This window comes from Linepithema humile, chromosome 4, assembly GCF_040581485.1.
Source record: "Linepithema humile isolate Giens D197 chromosome 4, Lhum_UNIL_v1.0, whole genome shotgun sequence".
Classification (NCBI taxonomy): domain Eukaryota; kingdom Metazoa; phylum Arthropoda; class Insecta; order Hymenoptera; family Formicidae; genus Linepithema; species Linepithema humile.
Genome location: NC_090131.1, coordinates 8,140,032 through 8,165,939, shown reverse-complemented (window position 1 = coordinate 8,165,939; position 25,908 = coordinate 8,140,032). Strand labels below are relative to the sequence as shown.

At 31.2% G+C, this 25,908-nt stretch overlaps 6 protein-coding genes across 15 annotated transcripts; 3 read left to right on the top strand and 3 right to left on the bottom strand.

The window, feature by feature from the left end:
* The first annotated feature begins 137 nt into the window (after window positions 1–137).
* Tes (Testin) lies at window positions 138–8,375 on the top strand. 3 transcript variants are annotated; one of them, XR_010889955.1, is made up of 7 exons: window positions 138–281; window positions 371–552; window positions 680–881; window positions 1,183–1,475; window positions 1,958–3,409; window positions 4,058–7,614; window positions 7,742–8,375. XR_010889955.1 is itself a non-coding variant. In XM_067354056.1 (5 exons), exons 1-5 carry the CDS (start codon window positions 493–495, stop codon window positions 4,409–4,411), a joined length of 2,361 nt encoding a protein of 786 aa, XP_067210157.1. In that variant the 5' UTR covers window positions 161–492; the 3' UTR covers window positions 4,412–8,375. The 3 variants fall into 3 exon arrangements, 1 of the variants encoding a protein (XP_067210157.1); XR_010889954.1 differs by having other exon boundaries at window positions 161–552; XM_067354056.1 differs by having other exon boundaries at window positions 161–552; window positions 4,058–8,375.
* On the bottom strand, window positions 4,565–11,157 carry LOC105674799 (uncharacterized protein DDB_G0286299). Of its 7 annotated transcripts, none has more exons than XM_067354063.1 (5): window positions 11,019–11,157; window positions 9,538–10,014; window positions 8,369–9,250; window positions 5,748–5,994; window positions 4,565–5,665 (listed from the first exon to the last, which is right to left on the bottom strand). In XM_067354063.1, exons 2-5 carry the CDS (start codon window positions 10,012–10,014, stop codon window positions 5,532–5,534), a joined length of 1,740 nt encoding a protein of 579 aa, XP_067210164.1. In that variant the 5' UTR covers window positions 11,019–11,157; the 3' UTR covers window positions 4,565–5,531. The 7 variants fall into 7 exon arrangements, with proteins under 7 accessions (XP_067210164.1, XP_067210166.1, XP_067210160.1 ...); XM_067354065.1 differs by lacking the exon at window positions 11,019–11,157 and adding an exon at window positions 10,614–10,952 and having other exon boundaries at window positions 5,748–5,991; XM_067354059.1 differs by lacking the exon at window positions 11,019–11,157 and adding an exon at window positions 10,614–10,950 and having other exon boundaries at window positions 9,538–10,029.
* Window positions 11,158–11,159: 2 nt separating this feature from the next.
* Window positions 11,160–13,547, top strand: LOC105675882 (protein arginine methyltransferase NDUFAF7 homolog, mitochondrial). Of its 2 annotated transcripts, XM_012373554.2 has the most exons (6): window positions 11,160–11,249; window positions 11,435–11,691; window positions 12,107–12,214; window positions 12,291–12,572; window positions 12,650–12,766; window positions 12,836–13,547. In XM_012373554.2, the coding sequence occupies exons 2-6, from the start codon at window positions 11,581–11,583 to the stop codon at window positions 13,343–13,345; spliced, it is 1,128 nt and encodes a 375-aa protein (XP_012228977.1). In that variant the 5' UTR covers window positions 11,160–11,249; window positions 11,435–11,580; the 3' UTR covers window positions 13,346–13,547. The 2 variants fall into 2 exon arrangements, with proteins under 2 accessions (XP_012228977.1, XP_012228824.1); XM_012373401.2 differs by having other exon boundaries at window positions 11,208–11,691.
* Window positions 13,350–17,566, bottom strand: LOC105675812 (CWF19-like protein 2). The gene is made up of 11 exons (XM_012373276.2): window positions 17,208–17,566; window positions 16,880–17,056; window positions 16,383–16,805; window positions 15,830–16,309; window positions 15,632–15,743; window positions 15,439–15,572; window positions 15,309–15,374; window positions 14,904–15,212; window positions 14,080–14,235; window positions 13,822–14,004; window positions 13,350–13,733 (listed from the first exon to the last, which is right to left on the bottom strand). The coding sequence occupies exons 1-11, from the start codon at window positions 17,208–17,210 to the stop codon at window positions 13,605–13,607; spliced, it is 2,172 nt and encodes a 723-aa protein (XP_012228699.2). The 5' UTR covers window positions 17,211–17,566; the 3' UTR covers window positions 13,350–13,604.
* Window positions 17,567–18,205: 639 nt separating this feature from the next.
* wbl (endoplasmic reticulum protein 29-like protein wbl) lies at window positions 18,206–22,338 on the top strand. Its single transcript, XM_012371658.2, has 3 exons — window positions 18,206–18,565; window positions 20,172–20,570; window positions 21,679–22,338. The coding sequence occupies exons 1-3, from the start codon at window positions 18,449–18,451 to the stop codon at window positions 21,916–21,918; spliced, it is 756 nt and encodes a 251-aa protein (XP_012227081.1). The 5' UTR covers window positions 18,206–18,448; the 3' UTR covers window positions 21,919–22,338.
* Window positions 22,306–24,893, bottom strand: LOC105674867 (ran-specific GTPase-activating protein-like). Its single transcript, XM_012371532.2, has 4 exons — window positions 24,689–24,893; window positions 24,215–24,369; window positions 23,837–24,123; window positions 22,306–23,239 (listed from the first exon to the last, which is right to left on the bottom strand). The coding sequence occupies exons 1-4, from the start codon at window positions 24,701–24,703 to the stop codon at window positions 22,917–22,919; spliced, it is 780 nt and encodes a 259-aa protein (XP_012226955.1). The 5' UTR covers window positions 24,704–24,893; the 3' UTR covers window positions 22,306–22,916.
* Window positions 24,894–25,908: the final 1,015 nt, after the last annotated feature.

The window sequence follows — 25,908 nt, the reverse complement described above, 5'->3', positions numbered from 1 at the left end:
ACATCATTTCTGTTATAATCAATGAATGAAGTTGTATGTACATGCGTGTTTCTTTTTGACAATTTAGAATTTTATTAAACTACAATAACAATACAATAAAACGTTCGCAAACTTCGTATGGCGAACACAACATACAATCAAACGCCTGTGTAAGGCCCAATGCTGTTTATCCCCTCTTCATTCGGCCTCTGAAGGCGCCCCCTCTTCGTAGCAGTTCATTGGCCGTCAAATGGTAGAACAGCTTCGAAGGAGGAATTGCAATCTTTCGTACCAGGACATAGGTAAATATGTACAGTTGAAAGACAGGCGAAAAAATGAGATTCACTAAGGCGTGTGCGATGACTCACATACGTTTATGTCGTACGCTAAGTGACTGCGACTGAGATAAGTTTCGATTTCACACTGAAGAGCGAGACAAGCGTGATTCAGCGATGAATCATACCAAATAAATTGGTCTTCTGAAGTACTGGCGTTTTGTTTTCATCTCAGAGAATGGAGGATATTGTGGATCGGCCGAAATGGTTGTTGGAACTGGAAAATCGCAAGCGAAAGGTTTGTCACAAGTTTTCTTATATTTACTTTTATGAAAAGTCAGAAAAAATGGAGATAGGAAATCAAAAGGAACAATTGTGTATACATAAAATTGTGATTGATTATTAACATCTACTTCTTTGTTTAGCCGCGTTTAGCGCATGAAACTGGAGCTGGTGCGCCGTGCGTTAATTGTAATTCCGGATGTCCCGGGCTTGACCTGCATTTTTGGCGAAAGATCTGCAAGAATTGCAAATGCGGTCGGGATGATCATGATGTGGATGACGATGATTTTCTACAGTTTGATCTGTTATTCGGGCCAAGTAAAAAATTTAGGAAGAAATCCATGTGTATGTGTCACATGTATTATATTTATGTTCTATTTATTGGTGTATGTCAAAATGACATTTCTGCAATTTTTTTAAACATAGATAAAGTTCTTATAAAATAACATTTACTACTAATGATATATATATATTGTTTTTATAATTATATAAAATTAAATAATTTAATTTTCATTTGTGATACAATGTGACATAATTTTTGTTTTAACTTCAGATAAAATAGAACTTCTTATGGACAGGTTTTGTTTGATTATGTTATATTTGTGTATATCTAATTTTTTCTAATTTTTTAAAATTTACTTTTTAGGTTTGAAAATAAATAACAGGAAACACCATGAGGGTGAAACGATATTCGAATGGGTGCCGCCGGATACGACTAAGGAACTCGCTATGGATTATATGAAAGCTTTGCCAGCAGAGAAATTGCCGATTAAAGGATCTACCGGTGCCGTTTTAAGGAGGCAATTATTACAGAAACAGCTACCACTTCACGATATCAATCATAAAGCATGCGACGAACTTAGTGAACAAGAGCAGAAGCAGTTTGAAAAATATTTAGAGAGCATAAAGAAATATGTGGGGCAAGGTAAAGTTATGAAGGTAAGTTTTTACAATACATTATCAATACATTAATAACAGGTCAGAGTGTGATTTCAATAATTCTTTGTTGCGCTATTTATAAACACATAATGCAAGAAGTAGGAGTGAATCCAAGATTTGAATTTATAAAATTTTATTTATTAAATATAATACAATGGAGCCAACGTGGTTGTTAATGTGCCAAATAATTTTATTTTTTATATTGAAACTTATTCGTCCGCATCGAGACATTAAAATATACACTAATCTCAGATTGAGATACTTAGAGCTTACGAGAATTAAGTACATAATCTCAACAGAGAATCAGAATGTAAGAATCGAATTAAATAGAAAAACCTTTTGCGTATAAGTAATAATATATAATTAAAATAATACATTCAAATCTTGGATTCAAATTTTTGATGATTGTGTCAAGAGACGATGAGATGTGAGATGTTTTGTTAAAAATATACACGAGTAGATAACACAAATGGTATTTTCAGATGTTAGGCGCTCGTCCCTTCGATCGTTCTCTTATGACGCCTATCAACGCAACCGACATGCAACGTAGTCCGCAGCGAAAACCTCACGTACCATCCACTGGTGTTCAATTACGTACACCAAGCAGCTTCGCTGCAAAAAGCCCATCAAAGCATCTGTACAAAACTCCAAATAAACAGGATATTGGAGCTGTAAACGACAATGAAGTGTATACCGCGGAAGAATACAAGTGTCCAGTGGATAATGTATCCGCCAATATCGCAAAGTCGCAACCAATCGAGAAGAAATTCTGCGAGAATATCGAACCCGCAGGTGATGCCGCGAGCAAAAGAGGCATAAATAGCAAAGTGGTTAACTTTTCGATTCCCGCGTGTCTCGCCGAGCAGGAAATTGTATCCGCTCGTGAGACGCACACTTCCGGAAATTACGTGCCGTACGAAAGAAGCGCTACGGAGAGACATGGAGAGACGCTGAACGACATCGCGCCGTGTTTCGTGCATTCCACAACCATCGACAGCGAGGCGGCTTCTATCGCGGAATCCATGTTGGCGGACGCGTTCCTTCCACCCAGCGCGATACACGCGAACGACATTATAGGCAGCACGCTAGACGAGGAGAAGTTGTCTTTTATACGAAATAAACTCGCCGACAAATATAACGCGGCGGAGAATCCAGTGTTGCACGCTGCTCTTCAATCATCTCGACCGTTGGACGCGAGCGATACATTGCCCTTTAAGGGCAGAATCAAGAACAATCACACGAGCAGTAACAAAGACCCGGAAAGAAGAGAGGTTGTGAAAAATCTTACGAAAACTTCAGCGGAAAAGTCTCCTTTAGAATCTGAGAGAAAGACGCATAAACAACCATCTCAAGTAGTAGAATCGACTATCGCTAACATAAATGACGAAAAGCAATGCAGTTGGCTATCGAAACACAAAGGGACGAGTGATTCGTCAGCGACGGAGGCGCCTAACGTCGCAACGAATTCGAGCAAATCTAATTGCACGAATCCTGCTGTTTCACACTCATCAGATTCACAATCTTCTGTTAACGCCAGTCCATTGCAAGCCGCGCTCAACAACGCAGTTCTACGTCCAACCGTCATTCATTCCGAGCAATTGCAGAACCAGGTGTTCCCTCACGTCGTCGAAAACTTCAACGAGCAACGCAACACGCAGCACGCGGAATACTTAAAGGACGCCATGGAAGCTTTAAGAGTAGATTCGACGAAGCCGCATAATTGTGAGAAGTGTCACGAGGATATACGCGTTGGTGACGTCGCTATAACCGCGGAGAAAGCTAACAATGCATTCTGGCATCCCGGATGCTTCGTTTGCTCGGTGTGCGACGAATTGTTGGTGGACTTGGTCTACTTTTACTACAAGAATCAGTTGTACTGCGGAAGAGACCTGGCCGCATTCTTAGAAATCCCTCGATGTTTCGCTTGCGACGAAGTAAGTATGTGTGAAGACACGCCTTGTGTAATTTATTTTTTAACTCTTCAACCTCTTTCACGTGCAACACGCTTCAGCGAGGAAATGCTCGCTGTGTGCAGGACGATGCTTACATGTTGAATTATTAAGATCGAGATCGATTAGAAATTTGAATATATTTTATATAAAATTTTTTTAATCATTAAAATGTGAATTTTGTCATTTACATCCTTTCAAGAATTTATTGCTTTTATGAATAAAAATTCAAAAAGTTAAGACAAAACATCGATTAAATTCAAAAATAGTTGTTAATACTTAATTTTAATATATGTATACATAATTAAAAAATTCAAAATACTATAAATTTTACTTTATAAAAATAATATTATCTTAAACTTTAAAATTTTGATGTCAAAAATTTGAATGTTAAAACTCTTAGAAATCAACTTGGCTATGCTACGATCTTTCTATATTAAATTTGACACTTTGAAAGTTTAAATTTCTCCAAATTCACTTAAAAACTCACGAATATCATTGAAAAATTAGACGAAATGTATCTTTCTTTTAAATAACACGCAAATACGTCAATTAATTTTCAAAGGACGCATGTATACGTCATTAATACTTAAAATTAAAAAAATAATTTATCTAATGTGCTCTTTGTTGCAGTTAATCTTTGTGCGAGAATACACGGTTGCCGAGGGACACAATTATCATGTAAAACATTTTTGTTGCTGGGACTGTGATGTGCCATTGGCTGGGCAACAATATATCACTGAAAACGATCGTCCATTGTGCCTTTCTTGTTATCAAAAATCTTACGCCAAAACATGCGTCGCATGTAACACAGTGATCGCCGCTGATCAACAAGGTGTCGCTATCAAAGACTTAAACTTCCACGCAACTGAAGCCTGCTTTTGCTGCTATAGTTGCAAGAAAAACTTGCTAAACGGTAAAATGGCAATAAAGAAAGATAAATTGTTTTGCAGTAAAGAATGCATCTCGAAGTTCCTTAACCAATAAATCATTTATGAAGAAATAGTCTATATAATATTTTTTATATGTTATTTTCACTGAAAATGTGAACATCACATGCGCGTATATACATATATAAAAAAGTACAATGTTAAGCATACATTTAACACCAATAAAGTTCATAAATGAATAAAGCCGTAGTTAATGAAAAGAAGATATAATTCACAAATTATAATGAACATAATATACGTGTGTATACATATTTTAAAAATATTACACTTTATACTTAAGATATATTTTCTACGTACATATTATACGAAACACAAAATGTTTGAACAATAAATGTATTAAAATTGAAATAAATCGATAAATATTTGAACAATAATAAATGTATCAATATTATTAAAACAAATATAGAATTTTTATATAAAACAGTTACGCTTGTATAATCTCGTGCAATTGAAACGAATTTTGTAACTTTTCTGCTGATGCACGGTTATTCTAACGTTAAGAGTCGATTTGAATAAACTTTTGCACAATTTACAAGTATGAAAATAGAAGATAGATTTTGTGATCGATATTTTTAAGGTCATTCTTAATTATCGTGTTCCTAACATTTCCTGAAGTTGTTGTGTATAGGCTTAATGAAAAGCAAATTACATAATTAATTACAATTATTCATATACACAATGCATATACGCAATGTATATTTATATATTACAATTAAATTCTTGATACTATAAAAATTAACATCTTTTAAGCAAACCTTTTCTTTACAATTTCATCTATCTTTGTTCCAACTTTAGTTTTCTCTTTATATTTTTATACACGCTGAAATGTATCATTGTTCATGCCAGACGCAACTGTTTTTGAAGCTTTCAAAACTTCTATATCAATCTTTTACATAGCGATTTATCTTGATTATAATTAAAAATAAGCGAATTGATAAGTCTCTCATCTTTCTAATTAATATCGTAAATATCATATTACTTTAATTCATGGAGACATTATCGAAGAAAATAATTGTGTTCACGATATATGAAAACTTAAATAATACAAACATAACACACACAAATGCAATATTAGGAAGCCTTGAGGCGCTTACTTAGAACTTAAGAAGACTTTGTATTTTTCAATAATCGCGGATTTGTTACAAATATTCTGTACTTTACTCTGAATCGCTATCAATAACAGTTTGAATTCGCTTGAACGAATTGCGAGCCTCTCGGTGTCGCGGCGGTGTATCTGAAGATATTGCTTTTCTTCCGTTATCCATATTCCTTCGTGCGCGCGTAACACGTCCTAAATATAACCCAAAATTTAACATATATTAAACCTACGATGTTATAATATAAATTAATAACGAAATTTGGAAAATACTGACCTTCGGATATAATATTGGACACATCTAATTCGGATGCTTCCCGCATTCTTTCATTCTCTTCTCTAGCTCGCTTACATTTTTCCAACGTTGGCCTTCCATTAACACCATTTTTCTCCAACAATTCTTTCAGGTGCCTAATTCGTGACGCGTTATTTTTACAATCGGTCAAAGCATTATACTTGATTCTCACACCAGCTATGCTTAAGTATCTCTTTAATCTTTGTATTTGCTTGTTGTCCTTTTGCTTCTGAAATAATTTAAGGATATATTAACTGTACAATATTAGCTAAACGTTATTAAAACACAATGTATTTCTTATTTTATACTAAAACAAAATTAATAGATTATACAGAAAATTACAACTTTACAAACATGAGTTTTAACATTTTTAAAACAATTAAAAAATAAATTGGCTATATTGACCCAGAGCCGGGTGTTAGATGCTCAATAAATAATAATAACTAAAATGTCAATTCAAACGTTTCGGCACATTTATTTCGGCCATCTTCAGTGATAATATCAAAGCAAGTAAACAAACGTTACAGAGGAAACATGAAATAATAAAACAAGTATGTTCCGTAAGGCTAACGCATATCGGTTGGAAAAATTTTTGAACGCTCGTTGTAAAATAAAATAAAATAAAATATAAAATGTAAATTAAAATAAATAGTAATAAAATAATACCGCAAACGCAAAGTCATCGTATAAGAAATGCAGGTTAGGAGATCTTACTTGAATGTCCATGATATAATAAAATGTATAAGTAAATGTGTCTTCAAATTCGAACCAATTATAAATCAATGTGTTCTAGTATGCGACATGCACAGCAACGCTCGGAAGACATTTTTCTTTTTGCCACCCTTTCCTTATGTTTAACGGATTGCAAAAAATGAGAAGCCGACGAGTGATCGGTCAATCTATGAGAAATATGAATAAAAGAAATAAAATAGAGACTATTATAAAAATGTGAAACGAATTTAACCCAACAACATGAATGGAAAGACGTTAGTCACATAAAATGCAAGAAAACAGAGCAACATTTACCTTTGATCTTAATAACAGTTGAAAATAAGAAAGTCCAAAGATTAAAAGGTTTGATAAAATGTTTTGGTGTCCCATTAGAAAGTTGAAGTCCTTAAGAATAGAATAAAACTTTGATATGTCCATTCGGATATATGTCAGATGAATGAATGATGAAATTGAATTGAGAAAAGATTTTGGTAGAAGGACAAGGGGCCGATCTATTAGAGGAAAAGGGAAGGGAAGTAAGGAATATGGAAGAGTGGAGAAAAGGAGGGGGATCTGGAAAGAGTCTAAAAGGAGGGAAATTTGCGAAGGATGGGTAGGTAAGAGTTAGGAAGGAAATCCGTGTCACTTTGTTTATTAAGGCTATTCTGTTATTTTTTTATGTGTAACATTTCTGAAATTAACCTTTTGCTATAATCGAGGTTTTAGATAGAGAACCATCTTATAGCAAAAGGTTAATTTCAGAAATGTTACACATAAAAAAACAACAGAATAGCCTTAATAAACAAAGTGACACGGATTTCCTTCCTAACTCTTACCTACCCATCCTTCGCAAATTTCCCTCCTTTTAGACTCTTTCCAGATCCCCCTCCTTTTCTCCACTCTTCCATATTCCTTACTTCCCTTCCCTTTTCCTCTAATAGATCGGCCCCTTGTCCTTCTACCAAAATCTTTTCTCAATTCAATTTCATCATTCATTCATCTGACATATATCCGAATGGACATATCAAAGTTTTATTCTATTCTTAAGGACTTCAACTTTCTAATGGGACACCAAAACATTTTATCAAACCTTTTAATCTTTGGACTTTCTTATTTTCAACTGTTATTAAGATCAAAGGTAAATGTTGCTCTGTTTTCTTGCATTTTATGTGACTAACGTCTTTCCATTCATGTTGTTGGGTTAAATTCGTTTCACATTTTTATAATAGTCTCTATTTTATTTCTTTTATTCATATTTCTCATAGATTGACCGATCACTCGTCGGCTTCTCATTTTTTGCAATCCGTTAAACATAAGGAAAGGGTGGCAAAAAGAAAAATGTCTTCCGAGCGTTGCTGTGCATGTCGCATACTAGAACACATTGATTTATAATTGGTTCGAATTTGAAGACACATTTACTTATACATTTTATTATATCATGGACATTCAAGTAAGATCTCCTAACCTGCATTTCTTATACGATGACTTTACGTTTGCGGTATTATTTTATTACTATTTATTTTAATTTACATTTTATATTTTATTTTATTTTATTTTACAACGAGCGTTCAAAAATTTTTCCAACCGATATGCGTTAGCCTTACGGAACATACTTGTTTTATTATTTCATGTTTCCTCTGTAACGTTTGTTTACTTGCTTTGATATTATCACTGAAAATGGCCGAAATAAATGTGCCGAAACGTTTGAATTGACATTTTAGTTATTATTATTTATTGAGCATCTAACACCCGGCTCTGGGTCAATATAGCCAATTTATTTTTTAATAATTTTTATTAATAAGGCCCAAGATTGACTTTTCTTTTATAATTTATTTTTAAAACATTTAGCAAGTCGCATATGTAAAAGATTTATAATAAACTATGTTACTTACAACATTACTGCGACTTGTTCTTTTACCCTTTGTGGGTCTCTCTTCATCTTCGGAATTATTATCACTTTCACTCTTATCCGCCGAAGATTCCTTCTCCGACAATTCCTTCTCCGACAATTTCTCTTCCATCTCATTTTTCGCCAATTTGTCAGCTTTCTCCGCTAAAGTCGTGTCCGCATTTTTATCATCAGACGTATATTGAGTGCCTTTTTTGTAAGAATTCTTTTTTCCATTTCCATTTCGTCCTCTTCTCGATTCCACTAAGCGTTTCGTCGATCTCCCCACCGCCGGAGATTTCTTCATTTTTCTTTTCATCCGTGGACTGTAATCTTCATCGGAATTGTTATTCCGGCTGTCCTCAGATCCGGAACCCTTTATTTTATTGAAACTTGTTCGCGCACCTCTTCTCTTCTTTCTTTCTGATTTATTCTCCGGTATGTCAGTGGCTTCTTGCGAATCGTTTTCTTCTTCTGATGAACTACATTCCAATTCTGACTTGTTTGGTTCAGCTTTAACGATTATTGTCTTTGGTCGTGGTTTTGCATCTTTCTCATCTTCGTTCTCAGAACTCGGTTCTTCTTTTTCACTCGCGCATTCCACTGAAAGCTCCAATCCGTCCACTACTTCCGTATCCGTGGTGTCACTCTTGATAATATGTTCCTTTTTTATTCCATTTTTCTTATCTTCTTGTTCTTCAATTACAGCTGCATCATCTTCTTCCTCTTCTTTCTCTTCAGCTGCATCATTTTCTTCCTCTTCTTTCTCTTCAGCTGCATCATCTTCTTCCTCTTCTTTCTCTTCAGCTGCTTCTTTTTTTTTTTTTTTTTTTTCAGCAATAGAAATTACAGTTGTGTCTTCAACAAGTTCTTTGAATGGTTTCGCCTATTTCAAAATAAAAAGATAAGAGCACATAAGTAGTCAATATATCTTATTTATCTTATATACTAAAACCTAGTGTTTTATATATATATATATACGTAAAATTTTTATCATTTATTTCAACGTCAAGATGTCAGAAGTTTAGATCAAAATTGTTAAAAAATAATATTGTTAATAGTAAAAATTTCTGAAAATTGGAAATCTATATGTATGCATATGTATACACACAAAATTGTTTATATAAACTTATTATTTGTTTTGAAAAGTCTAATATAAACTTATGTTTTTACCTCATCTTCTACATCTTTATCATTAATCTTTATTTCAGCAGAATCTTCATCCATATTCAAAGAACTTTTATTTTTATTTTCCTGTTTTACTAACTTCTTAAGTTTCTTTCCTTCTTTCATTTCATTTGATTTGCACAGAGATGTTTCATTTTGACCATTTTCTGAATGTATTATGTGCTTTTCCTTTTTTGTATTGTACTCATCTGTACTATTCTTATCTGAAATAGCTTCATCGTTATTTTCCTTTAATATCTCAGATCTTTTACTGGATAAATCTTTTGCTTCATCCACACAATCCTCCATTTTTGACTTCTTTTTTATGGGGAAATCCATGGAATCTAATGACAGTTCTGATTTATCTACGTTTTCTTCCATTCTTGGCCTCTTCTTCTTTATGGCGGAATCGATGGAATCTGATGACAGTTCTAATGTATCCATACTTCCCTCATCAGCTTCACTGCGATCCGATTCTACCATCTTTAACCAAATAAGCTAAAATAAATGCACATTGCACAGTTAAATTTAAAACAATATGTATAAAAGTATACACTTTTGTTTATAAGTTTGGAAGTAATCAATTTTTTTAGGAAAACAGAAAATTAATGTTAATATATTTTTAAAGAAACCTATAGTATCATAAATGTAACTGTCAGTTTTGATCACCATATACGTAATAATGAATAAAACAATTAAAGTTTTGTTAATGTGTATTTATTTTGTTAACAACTTTCAAATGCTTCCAAACTTTTGAGCAGTAGTGTATATAAAAAAAGATACAAAATGAAAAATATGCTTCAATGACAATTTACCAAAAAACGATTTTCCTAGATGTAACAATGGGACAATTGACGTTAAAAGCGTGACTTAGCCTTATTTCGCATTAAATACAATTATCATATTTGAACGAAACTAGCATCAACTAGTTCTACTAACTGGCGCTACACGCAGTAAACAAAGATAGAGTATTAATCTATACGCAATCTGTCAATTCGTTATATTTAGTTATTTAAAATTCACATAAATTAGGACAATTATAAAAATCAATTTTTTAAATCTCAAATTTCACGACAAGTCACCTTATATGTATAAATAATTCGAATTATTCCAAGCGTACACTACTTCGACGACGCTCGAGACAACGGTCTTTCTTGCGTATGATAGACTGGACGCTTTTCTCCACGCATGCGCGACGCAGCGGCTATAAATCCAGCGATGTATACGGTGGACTCTAACATACTGGAATGAGCACCGCCATAAAGCCAGCCGAGCTTGTTTGTGAGACAGAAAACCGATAGAGAAACAGAGAAGCATCGCCTGCTATGTATATTATTATTATTTTTCCATTTAGATAAACGTGCGAGACAGAATAACCATGACCACTTGACAACTTTCTCCCTCGGCTCAAGGTCATTGGACAAAATCCCTTCTCTCTCTCTCTTGTGTGCTTTCCAGTATGTTATATAATTCAATAAAAAGATTACCAAATTTTTCCGCCTTATGAGATATTTTTTCTATGCTTCGTGTATCTTCCCGCGAATTCTCGCGGGTGCTGCACTCTTTCTTGAACGAGTGAAGCTCTCGGTCTGATTTTCCCCTCCACAACTTTTTTTTTAGCGTGAGCATGCGCTGAAGCATACAAACCATATGACCGTATGAATGAGGTTTGTTCCTTTCCGGAGCTAATAAAGAAAAAAGAAATACATATGTTTAATGTAATTATAAATAAATAGTTCAATGTGTGTGTGTGTGTGTGTGTGTGAGAAATAGAATAATTTAACTGAAAAATAAATATAATAAATTATTTATATACATAGAAAGAGTCACGCCGAATTTGACATGATTAGAATATCACGATTATCACAAACTTGTAAAAAATGTATTAATATCTTTCAAACAGTGGATACAAAAGTCAAACAATGTAAAAAGCTAATCTTAGTTAAAAGATTATGCTCAACAAATTATCTGAGCGAAGAAAAATCAGACTTGTACCGTCAGTTGCGTACAAAAATATTGGCGTGTGGTCCCATAACACTTGCAGAATATATGAATGAAATCTTGATCCATCCTATCTCAGGTTATTACATGACTAGAGATGTTTTCGGGCAAAGAGGTGACTTCACGACTTCTCCAGAAATCAGTCAACTTTTTGGAGAAGTACGCAATTCTTATTATCAGATTAAGGGCCGCTCCAACGTCGATTAACGTTAATCGATGGTTCCAATTTGTTGATAAAAATGCTAACATAAAATATCGTCATTAAAGGAGATAAAAGTTTAAAATGTTTTCGTTTTTTGATGACGATATGTATATATTTCATTCATATTGGCAATTTTGTCGACTACTTGGAATCTTTGGTTAACAGAAGTTGGAAATAGCGGCCCTAAATGTAATCTATTGTGTCTCATAATTATGTTAACAACTTTGTGAAGAAATTATATAATTTTGTTAACAATATTCGCAATATCAATATACTAAGAGTTTGAAACAATTTTATTTATTTTTTTCCTACACAATTTAGAGCTTTAGAAAGCAAATTATATAGAATTTATACTTTAATTGTTATTGATAGATTGTAGCAATCTGGATAATTAGCGAATGGGAAAAAATTAGCAAAGAATCTATTCAACTTGTAGAGTTGGGTCCAGGAAGAGGCACTTTAATGAATGATATCTTACGGGTATATTTACAATATTCTCTTATTTGCATATGTATGTGTAAAATTTATGATTGTATAGCAAGATATTGTGCTTCAGGTATGCAAAAAACTAAATCTTTTGGATAAAATATCGATTCATTTAGTCGAAATTAGTCCTGCTTTATCTAAAATTCAAGCAGAAAAATTGTGCACAGAGAGCAAAGAGAGTGAACCGAGAATTAATGAAAATCAGAAAAATTCCATCACATATTATAGAGAAGGTATTACGGAAAATGAAGTAAAGATATATTGGTATTATTCTATCATTGATATTCCTAAAAAATTCAGTATATTTGTTGCACAAGAATTTTTTGATGCTCTGCCAATACACAAGTTTCAGGTACCAGAAAACAAGAATGTTACTACATAAAATACATAGAAAGTAATTTACATATATATTATAATATTTAATTTTAGAAAACTGACAAAGGTTGGAGGGAAGTCTTAGTTGATATAGTGCGTGAAACAAACGAACAAAGGTTTCAATATGTTCTTTCGCGGATGCCAACAGCTGCTTGTAAAGTATATTTATCCGTAAGCAGTTATTCATTCATTTACAGCATTCTTTATAAACAATAGAATAATGAAATTGTAATTTTCTAGCCATATGAGAAAAGGGATCATGTAGAAATAAGTCCACAATGTTCCATAATAACAGACTATATGTCCCAATTTCTGTGGGAATGCGGAGGATTTGCTCTAGTGATCGATTACGGCCACGAGAAAGAAAAAACTGATACTTTTCGCGCATTCTGTCAACATAAGTTACACGACCCCTTGTTGAATCCTGGAACTGCTGATCTAACCGCTGATGTTGATTTTTCATCTATGAAAGAGATTGCGCAAAAAGACGACAGATTAATCGTATTCGGCCCAGTGACACAAAGAAAATTTCTGAAGAGTCTCGGCATCGATCTGCGATTGAAAATAATTTTACAAAATGCTACCAGCATTCAGAAACGACAAATTGAATCGGGATATCATATGATAACCGACGAAGATAAAATGGGAAATTGTTTCAAAGTATTATCCTTCTTTCCTTTTGTCTTGAAGGATCATTTGAAAAAATGGCCGGTAGCAGGATTCGAGAATGAGAGTGAAGCCAAATCTTGAAGTATTTTCAAGCAATTATAATGACACTTATATTTATATTTTTACTATTCAAATATTAATATAAAGTATTGACATATATGTAAAGTACATTAAATATATAATATTAAGTAACTACATTTTGGAGATTTGCAATAAAAATATATTTATGTAAATATGATTTGTATATCAATGCACATTGTTTCTAATAAAAGGGAGAAAATGATACATTTGAATTTTACTAGTCCATAATTTTTGGAATATAATTGTTAATGTTTCCCAATCATGAAGAATTATACTTTTTCCACATTTCTGTAAACTGTAGCACTTTGACTCTTTGTTCGTCAAAGCTTAATCTTTTCGGTTTTCGCCATAGCTGGCAATCCAAATCCAGCATTCCACCTATTATTTCCTAAAATTTAAAAAACATGCTTACAATAATTATTTACATTTGCAACAAAAATTTAAAAAAATATTTAAGATCTTATTTTCTATCTTACCTCAGCAAAATTCTTTGGAAATAATTCTTCGTCCTCAATTACATGAGCATAACCAGAATGTGAGGCAAACTCTACCATGAAATATGATAAACTATTTGGTACAGCGTGTCGTATATCTTTATGTTTCAAATCAACAATTTTCTTATTAACAGACCATTCAGTTTCACATTCCAACAAAGCTTTCTGTAACAGAAAATCAAGAGTAAGTTACGCTTTAATTTAAGAATTAACAAGAATTACCAACTTGAGTACACTTACCTTAAAATACATCGGCGCTAACTCACCAATTTCTTTCGGTAACGGAATACACTCTAATTGCATATGTGAAAATCTGCGATGTTTTTTATAGATTTCAAAAAATATTGGATAAAGATCCTCATTGCTGAACATATCTATCAATTTTCTTTTCAATTCCTGTAAAGAAATATCTTGCTCGTATATCAACAGAAATAATTTAGTAGGATAATCACACTTTTTATGTGAGTCTATTATTTTCGGAAAGGCGATAATTTCCCAGGTTTTTATGTAACGAATTTCAAATGTGGCTTTAAAAAGCGCATATCATATTGCAGTTTTGAAAAAAAACCAAAAAAGAAAATCTTAAAAATAACAATTTTTTTCATATTTACAAAGCCATTTCAAAACAAATATTTCTTTCGTGGTTTGTGTTATTTTAAAACACTAACTATTCTCTTTACAATGGATTTTACGTTTTAAAAGAAAATCTAATGTAATGTAGTTATCTAATTAATGCATATTTTTGTACAAATTTTTTGTTTTATTATTTTATGATGTAAGATTTTAGACCATATTTGTCATAAAGTTGCTAAAAAAAGTTGCTATATTATATTTGAATAAATAATATTAATTCTATTCAACATTCTATCATACATTAAGAGATAGTGAAATAATTATTTAAAAAATTTCTCTTTTCTTCAAAATAGTATCTTAAATATGTTGAAAATTGTTATTTTTATCTTTCTTAAAATTCTAATATGCACTTTTTAAGGTCGGATTTCAATTGAGACAAAATGTTATGGAAAAGCCCTTCTTTTTAGATAACAAAAAATATCAAAAATTACCTTAAGCCTATTCCATACATCTTCATCTAAATGCAGTTGACAAGCGACATGCTGTATAGGTGTCAATATGCAATGGCCATTAATCAGGGAAGTACAAGCAGGCAGGCTCAAGCAAATTTCAGAATCCATTGTAATGATCATATGTTTCAACATATTCTTTGAATCAAGGCACCACCAACAATTATCTATAAATTTAGACAAGTCTTTGTGTTCTTTAATTGCACGTGCACGATCCCGCTTATCTTGCTTTGCTTCTAAATCTTTTTGCGCAATTTGTTGTTCGAATTCATCATCCATATCACCCGCACTCTGCAAAACAAATACTGTAGAATTTGTTTTCTATTTTTTTTCACTCATTTTCAATTTTAACACTTTTACAATTTAAAATTTAGTTAGTTAACTTACTTTAGATGCAAATTTAACAAACATTGCTTCATCCTCGTTTGTGGATCTACCTTTCTCTTGTTGAAACTACGAGAAAAATTTGTATTACATAACGCTAGAATTCTTTGAATTTATTAATTAAATTACTTACAATCTTTTGTAAAGAATATTTATCGTTATTTAAGAAGTCACACTTCTTTTGGCTGGAGACATGTGTTTTCTTCTTTCTATGACCTTCTATGGACTGCTCAAATTGATTTCTGGGTTGAATTGGTCTTGCAATACCTAACGCAAAATTCTCAAGTAATTATTTATTTTTACCCTTAAAAAAAAAACAATAATACCTTTTGCATCTGTTATTGTAAGAATTACTGTCTCTTCTTGCGCATTACTATTGTTTGTCGCAGCTAGTTTTCTAGCTTGTTCTAGTTGGACTTTAAGTTGAACTGCCAATTCCTAGATAAATAAAATTATTTCACTAAATATAAAGCGTTGCAAAATGTATGTGCTATAGAAAAAAACAGCAAATAATAATAGCATACATCATCACCCATTAATTCAGCTTTAATAATTCTTGCTCCCAATTTATTCATTTCTGCTTCTGTTAAAAGGCCGATATCTTTCTTTTTATCTGTCACATTTACGTCAACATTCTCTACATTTGTTTCCTTTAGTTTAGATGATTCAGGTTTTTTTCCATCATCTTTAGTTTTTTTCCAATTTTTTGTACGATTACTAGTGGATCCATGTGCAATCTCTTGATAATAATTATCTTTAACTTTAGATCTTTGATAAGTTTGTTTCTGTTGTGATGTGTGATGTTGAAATAAATAGTCGGAAGTACTATGTTTTTCTGCACGCTCTTTACTTCTAGATCTGGATCTTGAACGATTTTTTCTTCTTGAACTTCTATGTGAATCTTTATTATTTCTATCATAATATTTCTTGTGGTACGATGTATTCTGCTCAGTATTTGACATTTTTTCTGCTTTAATTATCATTGATTGAATAATTTCTAAGGACTGAAAAAAACAATTAAATGCATTAATTTAGGATTCATATATATATAAAAGATTATTCCTTTAATAAACTCACACCCCAGCGTTCCACAGCCACTTCTTCTAAACTTTTACCATCTCTAAGAGCTTGTTCTTCTGCACGTTGGAGACTTCTTTTTAACCAATTTGCATCCATGATTTGTGGATTGTCAATTATTTTGGACCTATTTTGAGGCAATCCATCGCCTCCATCTTTCCAATACGGATTCAGTTCTCTATTGCTCTGACCTGGTTTACTCAAAAAAATGTTAGTTCTTTCTTCCTTTTTGTTATCAGATTTTTGTTTCCTCATATCCGATTTTGATGTACATGGAAGAAAACTTTCAAAATTCATCCATTCATCTCTTTCAAGTTGATTTGTTTGTGCTTTGCTATTAACAAGATTTTCATCAGTATGTAAAGTAGTTTGATCCTCAACTTTCTTTTCCACCCAATCAAATTCACTGCTGTCATCACTTCTCTATAAAATATGTAACTTTACATCAAGATTTACACAAGTATTAACCAAAAATTATATATTCTTAGACTGCTTACACTGCTTGAAGATGATATAACATGTTTGCTTTTTTTCTTGTGTTTTCTTCTTTCCTTTTTATCAGCTTTCCTCTTTTTAGATTTGGATTTTTTGCTTAATTTTCTATTTAAAGATGTAATATCATTACTATGCTTTGTGTCATCAATTAATGTTACACAAATGTTTGATCGTTCCTCCTGTTTTAAAAAGCATAGTTCTATATCAAATATATTTATAACTAATAAAATATTATTTAAAAAATACATCCCAAAATACATTAGAAAACAATATTCAATTTTTACAAAATATACATTTATATAAAAAAAACTAAAATAGCGAGTAACATACCATAGTTTTAATAAGAACCACAAACTATAACCTTAAAATATATATCATGTTATATTTCAATATAAAAAAATTTTCCTTTCTTATTGTTAAGATTTTAAGTGTTTTTAATTTTTTTGATAAAAATCTTGTTAAGCCTTTGTACACACTTATTTCGTTCTTCATTTATATGTCATGTCACGAGTCAACAGTCAACCAAGAAAACTGGAGACAGGAACAAACACACTGAACTATATAAGTATATAGTATACGTAACGTAAACTATATTGGAGCATATTGGAGCATGTTGGAACATGTGACGCAAATAAACCTTGTATACACGTATTACGGCTATGTTCACTCTAGTATATTATAGAGCTCAATGGCCATATCTCGAATAAGCCAAAAAATGTCGCCAGTTGTCTCTGAAGTTAGTAAATAACTTTTTCCAAATTTTTAGGCATTTTCGAAGATAACCCAAACAACACGCACGTCTTAAAAATATCTGAAAAGCATCCAAAAGACATTTTTTTTTAGGCATTTTTTTCGGACGTCTTTTTAGATATCTTTAAGATGCGTGTTGTCTGAGAATGTAATCTCAACTTTAAATTAAGTAAAAATAATAACGAGTAAACAACAGAAGCGATTCTTATAAATTAGAAGTTAAAGAAAATATAATCCATATAATCTACACACGATTTGAAAAACATTTGCGTACTCAAAGAACTTTTTCCAATCAAAGAATTTTCTTTCTTTCTCGGAATAAAATCGACTTTTTCGTGTGTACACTTTAATACGGAAAGGATCTTTAATTCTGTGCGGTTAAAAAAAGATTGGTGACTGAGAGAAGATAACAATAATAGTCGATAAGACAGACGACTTTTTTCTACTTTTGCAGCCAAACGAGCAGTGCATTTGAATTTATACGCACACGGATATAACACATGTACAGTTTCTTTTTAACAACGTTGGATTTCTTTATCGACTTAGAGTCAAGAGTTTCGCGCTACTCTCACATGAGGTCTCCAAAATCATTCTAGATTGGTCTGTCACCGTCTGTCACTTCGGTTGCTAGAGAACATTGACCGAGATAAAGGCCGGTTCGTTGATTTAATGTATTGCTACGTATATTATTGTGCACAAACTTCACAAGTGTATTGCCAGAGTGTGTGAAAAGGATATTCTTCATTCCGCGGGACAAAAAAAACGAATACTTGACAAAGTTGAACGTGAAGTTGGTTAGCTAGACAATCGCCGCATTTTTTATGATGATACGATTGGCTCTTGTGTTTTTTATTATCCTTACCGTTGCCCTGTTACATGTTTCTACGAGCGAAGATTGTAAAGGATGTGTGCCTTTGGATTCCTACTCATTTGATAAGGTATGGGAGTGCGAAAAAATTTCTGCTATTGAATAGTAAACAAAATTTGCAAAATATATCTATAATATACCTATCAAATGTATCAAATGACAGAAAACGTTTCTATAAATCTGTATTATAAATAATATAAAATAAAAGATATTTATGTGACAATGTGATAAAGTTGTAAAATGAGATTTTTAATATTTCGAATAGGTAAAAAGAATTCCTTGTTGTATTCAAGGAAGATGCAAAACAGATTTTTTTAAATATGTAAAGAAAGTTGATAGGATATTTTATATAGATTATTATAATTAGACTGAATTATTTATGCAAATGTGTGTTTTGGTAAAAAATAAAAAGATGGGATTAAAATCAAGACATTTTTTAATATTAAAATAGAAAATGCTAATCCAAATGCAGATAAATAATTACATCAAATTAAAGTAAAAAGGAGAATATTTAGTAAACTAATAAAAAATTGATTGCATACTGTATGCATGAATATGTAAATATTGGGTTTTTCTTAGAAAATCGATTTTTTCTTTAGAATTTTTAAAGAAATTGATTTGGAATCGAATATTCCTAATCGATTAACAAATCTTCTAGAAAAGTGGCGTAGATATCGTTCATATAAACAAATAATTCTAAGAAAATACAATTTGTTAATCGATTAGGGATGTTCGATTCTAAATCGATATGTAAAAATTGATTTTTTTTTAGATTTTCTTGGAAAAAATCGATTTTCTAAAAAATCGTATGGAAAACGATTATGGCAAGAAGCAAACAAACTCATACAGAACGGGCAAGTTATTAACAAAATAAGTTTAATGAGTCAAACGTAATTTTCTGTTACAATGTACGTTAATAGAACGTACTTTTGTTTATTTATTAAAATGTGAGACATTGAATGCGAGGGAGAGCTTCCCACGTTTTAATAAATGTAAATACGTTGCGAAAATGTTGTGAACAATGAAGTTTTTATAATTTATTCAGTAAGTACAGAATTAGTTAATAAACACAAAGAAATTATTATTTAAAAAAATAACACGTTGATTACGAATTCATAATAGAAACTGTACACTTGATAATTCTATAATTAAGTAACAGGAAATATTCGCTGCAGGACAACAGTGTAACGATTTTTCTATAAAATTTCTATAGGCAAAAAAAATAAGAAAAAGTCATTTGCTAAATTTAATTGTTAATAACTTTAATAAACAACGAGTGACGACTAAAATGCATTCATTATCACGTTTGAATAAATAAATCTGTTAAGAGTACATTCTACTAACGTACACGGTGTCGGAAAATTATATTTTATTCATTAAACTTATTTTTTTAATAACTTTTTAATAAACAACTAGCACCGGCTAAAACTTTTACTTATTATTAGTTTTTAATTTTATCGTGTTTGTCGGCATAATAGATGGAGATTTCCTTTTTTATGCCGATATATCTAATTTCCAACACTTCTGCTTACTCTTTTATTTTCGTCGACCAAAAATAGGAACGTTGCGTGAGAAAAGAACGCGAAGTTTGCAGGACATAATACTTTTTTAATACAGGATTGTAGCAGTTACGAATGATTCTCAAAATTATCCATCCAAAAACATTTTTCACGCAGGTTATCCTCAAGTTCAAAGCGGTGCTTGTTAAATTCGATGTCGCATTTCCGTACGGCGGCAAACATGAACAATATGCAACCGTAGCGACTGACACCAGGGATGCGCAGGATCTCCTAATAGCCACAGTGGGTGTTAAGGACTTTGGCAATAAAGACAACTCCGACTTGGCACAACGCTATAACATCAAGAAGGAAGATTTTCCAGTAGTTTTGCTATTTATACAAGGCAAATCAGAGCCGATCAAATTCACTCCTGAGAAGGATTCCGATTTCACTGGTGAACACCTGAAGCGGTTTGTCAGATTTAAATCAAGAGTGTATTTAGGTTTGCCAGGATGCTTGAAACAGCTGGATAAATTAGCGGAAGAATTCAAAGCCGCGGGAGAACAAGAGAGACAGGTAATAAGTGAATACAGCCTTCTGTTTATTTGTTCTTTCGATTATCAATAATTATCGTAAAAATATGATAATAAAACGGTGAAAAAGGATATTAAATTAATTATATGATTTCAAATTACAAACTTTATTAAAAAATTGTTATTGAATTAAAGAACTCCAATTGCGTTTAATTCAATTAAAGGAATTAATGCAATTGAATTTAACGAATTAAATTTGAATGAGTTTAATTATATTAAAGATTCTACAATACATTCAAAACAAATGTCATATGACAAGATTATACATATATTTTTAAATAGATACATTAAGTTAAGCCTTAGCAATTAATACTTATTCATTAAAAGATAAAAAATTATTTTTAATTTGTTTATTAAAAGATAAAAAATTATTTTTAATTTGTTTATTAGGTATAGATAGTACAAATGTCAGAAAAACAAATAAGATGTATCCAAACATTAAGTGATAATTGATTAAAAATAATTAAAGTTTGAAAAATGTCACGTACAAGTTGCAAACGCATTTTTATTGCGTCATATAAATTTATGCAATGGGAAAAATATAACGGTAACAATCGCATTGATCAGCATATATTTTTAGATCTATCAGTGTAATGGAACTTCTACTATCTATATTGTAATGTCACGATTAACGATAGATATTTTAGCGCTTTTCAAATGCTTTTTATTTTTAGCTTCTTTATTACAAATGATATATTAACAATTTTCGTGCAAGTGCAAATATTATGTACTTTTATATTACTTTTAGCAGCGATAAAATAGATAAAAATAGATTTATTAATTAGTAATAAAATAACACTACAAGCAATAAAGAAACATATATATCTTTGTACTCACCTTATTTTTTTATATGACGTGCAACTTTAAATATAAGAAATCACTGTTTCTAATGAAACTATAGGAACAACAAAATTGGAAACAAAGTAACAAGTAAAAAGGCATTGAATTCTTGCATATTCTTTTATTCGATTATACCAAGATAAGATTATGTTAGCTTTAGACATACATTATTTTGTCGATTATTTTGTGATTAAAATGATTATACATTTGTGATATTTTCTTCATCAAAGCATGTTTATCTTTTTTCTCAGGAAATATTAAAGAAAGCAAGGATTTTCGAGAAGACTTTGCCGGAGAAGCAACGAGATGCCGCAAAAATTTATGTAAAGACCATGGAAAAGATATTGGAGCGGGGAGACGTGTTCATACAAACAGAAGAAACTCGAGTACAAGGACTTCTTTATAAGGGAAAACTGTCTGATCAAAAGAAGCGTACCATGGAGGAAAGACGAAACATCTTACAGTCTTTTTCAGCAAGAGACGAACTTTAAACTATTGATGGCCGACCATTAACCTATTCAGGACGGGTGACATGTACGGCAAGCTGACTGCGAGCCGTCCTGAATGGGTTAATCTAATAATTAAGATTTAGTCTAAATATCAACTGTTTGTTATAATTATTATTTTATACACTCATTATTTTATTATATCAAATTTTATAGAAATTTTATATAAATGCTGATAAAAATATGAATCGTATAATATACTTGAATACTATTTAAAATATCACAATATTTTAATTATTTAATTTCTTTTGTTTTTTTATCGTGTTCTAGAAAGAACAAATGTCAGATCATTTATTATACATTTTTCTATATATATATTTTTTAGCAAGGCATGTGCAATTATTTAAAAAAAAAACGTGATATGCGTAAATCTTGATGAATTAATAAACATTTTTATTTATGAAATTGTTGCATTATTTCTCCATTATTTTATTGTGGTGTACATTCCTTTACATATAATTTTTTCTTATGCAAATGCTATTTTGTATTCTATTATTAGTTTAGAAAAATCACAGATAATATCGCTCATTTGCTGCAACAATGACATAATTCAAAATTTGCCGTTGTTGAGTTGTTGATATAGAAAGAATGGTTTTTGCTTGTACTCTATTTACTGTAGAATGATATAACTGAACTTCTAAAACTCGCCTTTCAAAACTAGTTGTGTTACTATTGCATCGTCACATTTTATAACGATGTAAAACATTAAAACTCGTTTTCTTTGGAAAATCGTGATTTTTTTTAGTTATGTTACTGTTGCAGCAAATGAGCGATATGTGCAACACTCAAAAAAATACGATTTTACAGCACGATTTGGAAGTTTATTATATTTTTCCATAACATTATTACTAAAAAATATATTCCTGTATGTCATTGTTCAAATAATGAAATATCAACAATATGTAATATGCATATTTGTGTGCATAATATCGGAATGTTCCGTTTGATAAACTCCGTGTTCGTATGTCTTTATATATGATTCATTATTTTTGCTCATTATCGTCTTTCAAATTCAATTTTGTAATTTCTTTGATTATTTTGTCATTTGTTACTATATCTTTTTCCATCGGCATCGTTATCTTGTTTTCAATTTCTTCCTGTTCAGGAATTGTATTACATTTTTCATTCTGCTTAGATGATTTGACTTCTTCGTTATCTGTACTTTCATCATAGCTTACATCGCTGCTAGGTTCACTATCGCTTTCTACGTGTTTCTGTTCTGGGCTGCTTTTACCAGCATAAATCTCACATTCAGATCCTACAATCTTTTTAGCTTTCTCAAATGCTTCTTTCCAAGCTGACGCATCTGTAATAAATAAGTGAAATAATGCAAAATTATTTTAAACTATTATTTTATATTTATTTTTGTTTTGTATACTAAAAATACTTTTTGTATACTAAAAATACTTTTTAGATGCTCAAAATTTAGCAGCTTTCAAACCGCTGAAACTTGACAAAAAGTCATCGCAGACAAAAATTAATAAAGTATTTTAAAGCATGAAGTTTGTACTTTCACGTGCTTTAAACCGTTTTTTTTAAAAGTTTTTTTATAATTTCTTTCGATTTAAAAACTATTAGAACCTCGACATTTTGGTATTAGGATTTTCATTTTAAAATAATGTCAGAAGTCCCCCACATAATTCTCGCAGGGATTTACTCAGGAAAGCCTTCTCTAATAACATATTTCAGCAGCAGAAGAATCGCTAAGATGTAATCTAATCTGAATAATTACTAAACAATTCTGCTCACGAATCTTTGAATGTTTATAATTTTTTAATAAAGCATTTTCGGACATAAGTTTATATAAACTTTTTTCATCCACTGGACTCCATTAATACACTAAGTTTGTTGCGACTGTCCGCAAACACTCTGTATGTGTTAGATTTATTGTATCAAAACTTACTTTCAGTATTTGCAAAACGAATTGCAAGTAATTCAGGTTTAAGTTGTTCATCTGCATAATCAGCAAGTACACTCCAGACCCATGCTCTATCACTGCCACAATTTGGTTTTAATTCCATCCATGGAGTCACAAAATGATTAGCACAAATCTTAAGAGTTTTGTCTCTACGCATGACTACTCTAACTGTGTTTTTTGTTTTGTGCCTTAACAATTTGACTTCTCCAGTACCACGTTCCTTCCATTCTGCTGGAATATTTGATGTATCATAACGATACAATTTTGCTCGCCTGTATATTGCATAAAAGACATTATATATATATATATATATGATATTGCATATAACTTCCTAAAATTATTCTTACATTTAATATAACTTACAATTTTAACATTTCTATTTCATCTTCTTCATTGTTTGATACTTCTATCAAAGGCAAAGAGATTATAGGTTCAAAATGTATATTTTCAATGCTCTCATCTTCATTCTCTTGAAGTTCATAATTGGTACTTTTTATATCAATATGATCGCCATTTAACTTAAAAAAAAATTATATTTAAAAAGCATGTTAATTTAAAAGTAAATTACAAAATATAAAATTTTAATTAAAACACATAAATATAAAAAAAAAATAAAACTATCTTTTCAAATATACATAAAATATGTATTTTATATTAAAATAAAATTACTGTAGAAAAAATTTTTTTTCACGTTTTTATCCTCATTTAAAAAAAAATTCAAACAACCTGTCAATTGTAATGTAACATTTAATAGTGATTAATCAATATGAAATTTATGTATTATTTTGTGTATTAATTTATATTAAGAACATGAAAAAGGAAAAAAATTTTACGTACCACGTTCCCTGGCATCTTTTATTGATATAGATTACAAAATTGTAAGAAATTAATGCAGCCAATGCAGCGGATATACAAACTTCCTCCTATTATAATACGATATGAAAACTCTTATAAAGATAAATAGAATGGTGTGAAAAATAAGCGTTATGGCGCCTCGGCGTGGATATTCGTCTGGTCCATTGTGCTATATAACATAGAGTGCGTTCGCTTTGGACGCTTACGCGCCATTTTCATGTGTTTGTATGCGTTCACGCAATCGCTTATAGGCTTAAGCCGAGAGCACAAGCTTTTACATAAAGCATAACGCATAAGCATAAGGAAATTGATTGGTCTATATATAAGCATAAGCAAATGCATAAGGAAATGGACCAATCAATTTCCTTATGCTTATGCGTTATGCTTTATGCAAAAGTCTGTGCTCCGGCCAATAGCGTTTTCGATTATACAGGATTTGAACGACCCAAGATTGGTTAATGACGTCATTGCAACCTCTCCACCAATGAAAGACTTGCATTTATAGTAAAATAGTGATTGATCAACCCTAGATCGTTCAAACCCCGTTTATTCGAAAACGCTATTAAATTCATTGAATTTGTTGAGTTTAATAAATATAATTATATACATATATATATAATTATATCTATTAAAGAGGTATACCAACATACATACCAACATTATTTGTTTCTTTCATAGATTGATTTGCAGTTGATATTTTTTTATTACAATAAAATTTGCTCTATAAACTCAACAAATTCAATTAATTTAACTCAAGCAATACAAGACAGCGTCGAGTTGTCATAAATCATAAAGGTTCTAGATGGTTATGTTTATCTCATTTTTCGGTCCTAGTGAAACTAACTCGAATTTGAATTATCGTAAACACCCACAGTAGAGAATAATGACTTAGTTTACACCAATTGTTTAGTACGCGTACCAAGTACTAAATCTGCTTTTTTGATTGGTATAGATTTTGCATTAAACGATTTATATCTATCGAAGAAGCAGATTTATTACTTGGTACGCGTACTAAACAATCGATGTAAACTAAGCCAATAATTATTTAATAATAGTATTAAATAATAAATTGGAACTTACAAATATTGTTACATTTTCTGTGACCTGTTTCATAACGAATGCGCGCGATTTGGGATCTCGTACAAAGAAAGAATCTTTTGTCTCTAGAATGTCAAGCAACCGAACCGATGCGTCGCGCAAGA

Coding starts and splice junctions, on each gene's coding strand:
- Tes (XM_067354056.1), top strand. CDS start 493: ATGGAGGATATTGTGGATCGGCCGAAATGGTTGTTGGAACTGGAAAAT. Junction 553..679: donor TGGAAAATCGCAAGCGAAAG/GTTTGTCACAAG, acceptor TTCTTTGTTTAG/CCGCGTTTAGCGCATGAAAC. Junction 1,476..1,957: donor GGCAAGGTAAAGTTATGAAG/GTAAGTTTTTAC, acceptor TGGTATTTTCAG/ATGTTAGGCGCTCGTCCCTT.
- LOC105674799 (XM_067354063.1), bottom strand. CDS start 10,014: ATGGTAGAATCGGATCGCAGTGAAGCTGATGAGGGAAGTATGGATACA. Junction 9,251..9,537: donor ATAAAGATGTAGAAGATGAG/GTAAAAACATAA, acceptor ATTTTGAAATAG/GCGAAACCATTCAAAGAACT. Junction 5,666..5,747: donor GTCCAATATTATATCCGAAG/GTCAGTATTTTC, acceptor GGTTATATTTAG/GACGTGTTACGCGCGCACGA.
- LOC105675882 (XM_012373401.2), top strand. CDS start 11,374: ATGATTAGAATATCACGATTATCACAAACTTGTAAAAAATGTATTAAT. Junction 12,215..12,290: donor TAATGAATGATATCTTACGG/GTATATTTACAA, acceptor ATTGTGCTTCAG/GTATGCAAAAAACTAAATCT. Junction 12,767..12,835: donor CTTGTAAAGTATATTTATCC/GTAAGCAGTTAT, acceptor GTAATTTTCTAG/CCATATGAGAAAAGGGATCA.
- LOC105675812 (XM_012373276.2), bottom strand. Junction 16,806..16,879: donor TTATATCATCTTCAAGCAGT/GTAAGCAGTCTA, acceptor CATATTTTATAG/AGAAGTGATGACAGCAGTGA. Junction 13,734..13,821: donor TTCCAAAGAATTTTGCTGAG/GTAAGATAGAAA, acceptor TTTAAATTTTAG/GAAATAATAGGTGGAATGCT.
- wbl (XM_012371658.2), top strand. CDS start 18,449: ATGATGATACGATTGGCTCTTGTGTTTTTTATTATCCTTACCGTTGCC. Junction 18,566..20,171: donor ATTCCTACTCATTTGATAAG/GTATGGGAGTGC, acceptor TTTTTCACGCAG/GTTATCCTCAAGTTCAAAGC. Junction 20,571..21,678: donor CGGGAGAACAAGAGAGACAG/GTAATAAGTGAA, acceptor CTTTTTTCTCAG/GAAATATTAAAGAAAGCAAG.
- LOC105674867 (XM_012371532.2), bottom strand. Junction 24,124..24,214: donor GAAATAGAAATGTTAAAATT/GTAAGTTATATT, acceptor TGCAATATACAG/GCGAGCAAAATTGTATCGTT. Junction 23,240..23,836: donor TCGTTTTGCAAATACTGAAA/GTAAGTTTTGAT, acceptor TATTTATTACAG/ATGCGTCAGCTTGGAAAGAA.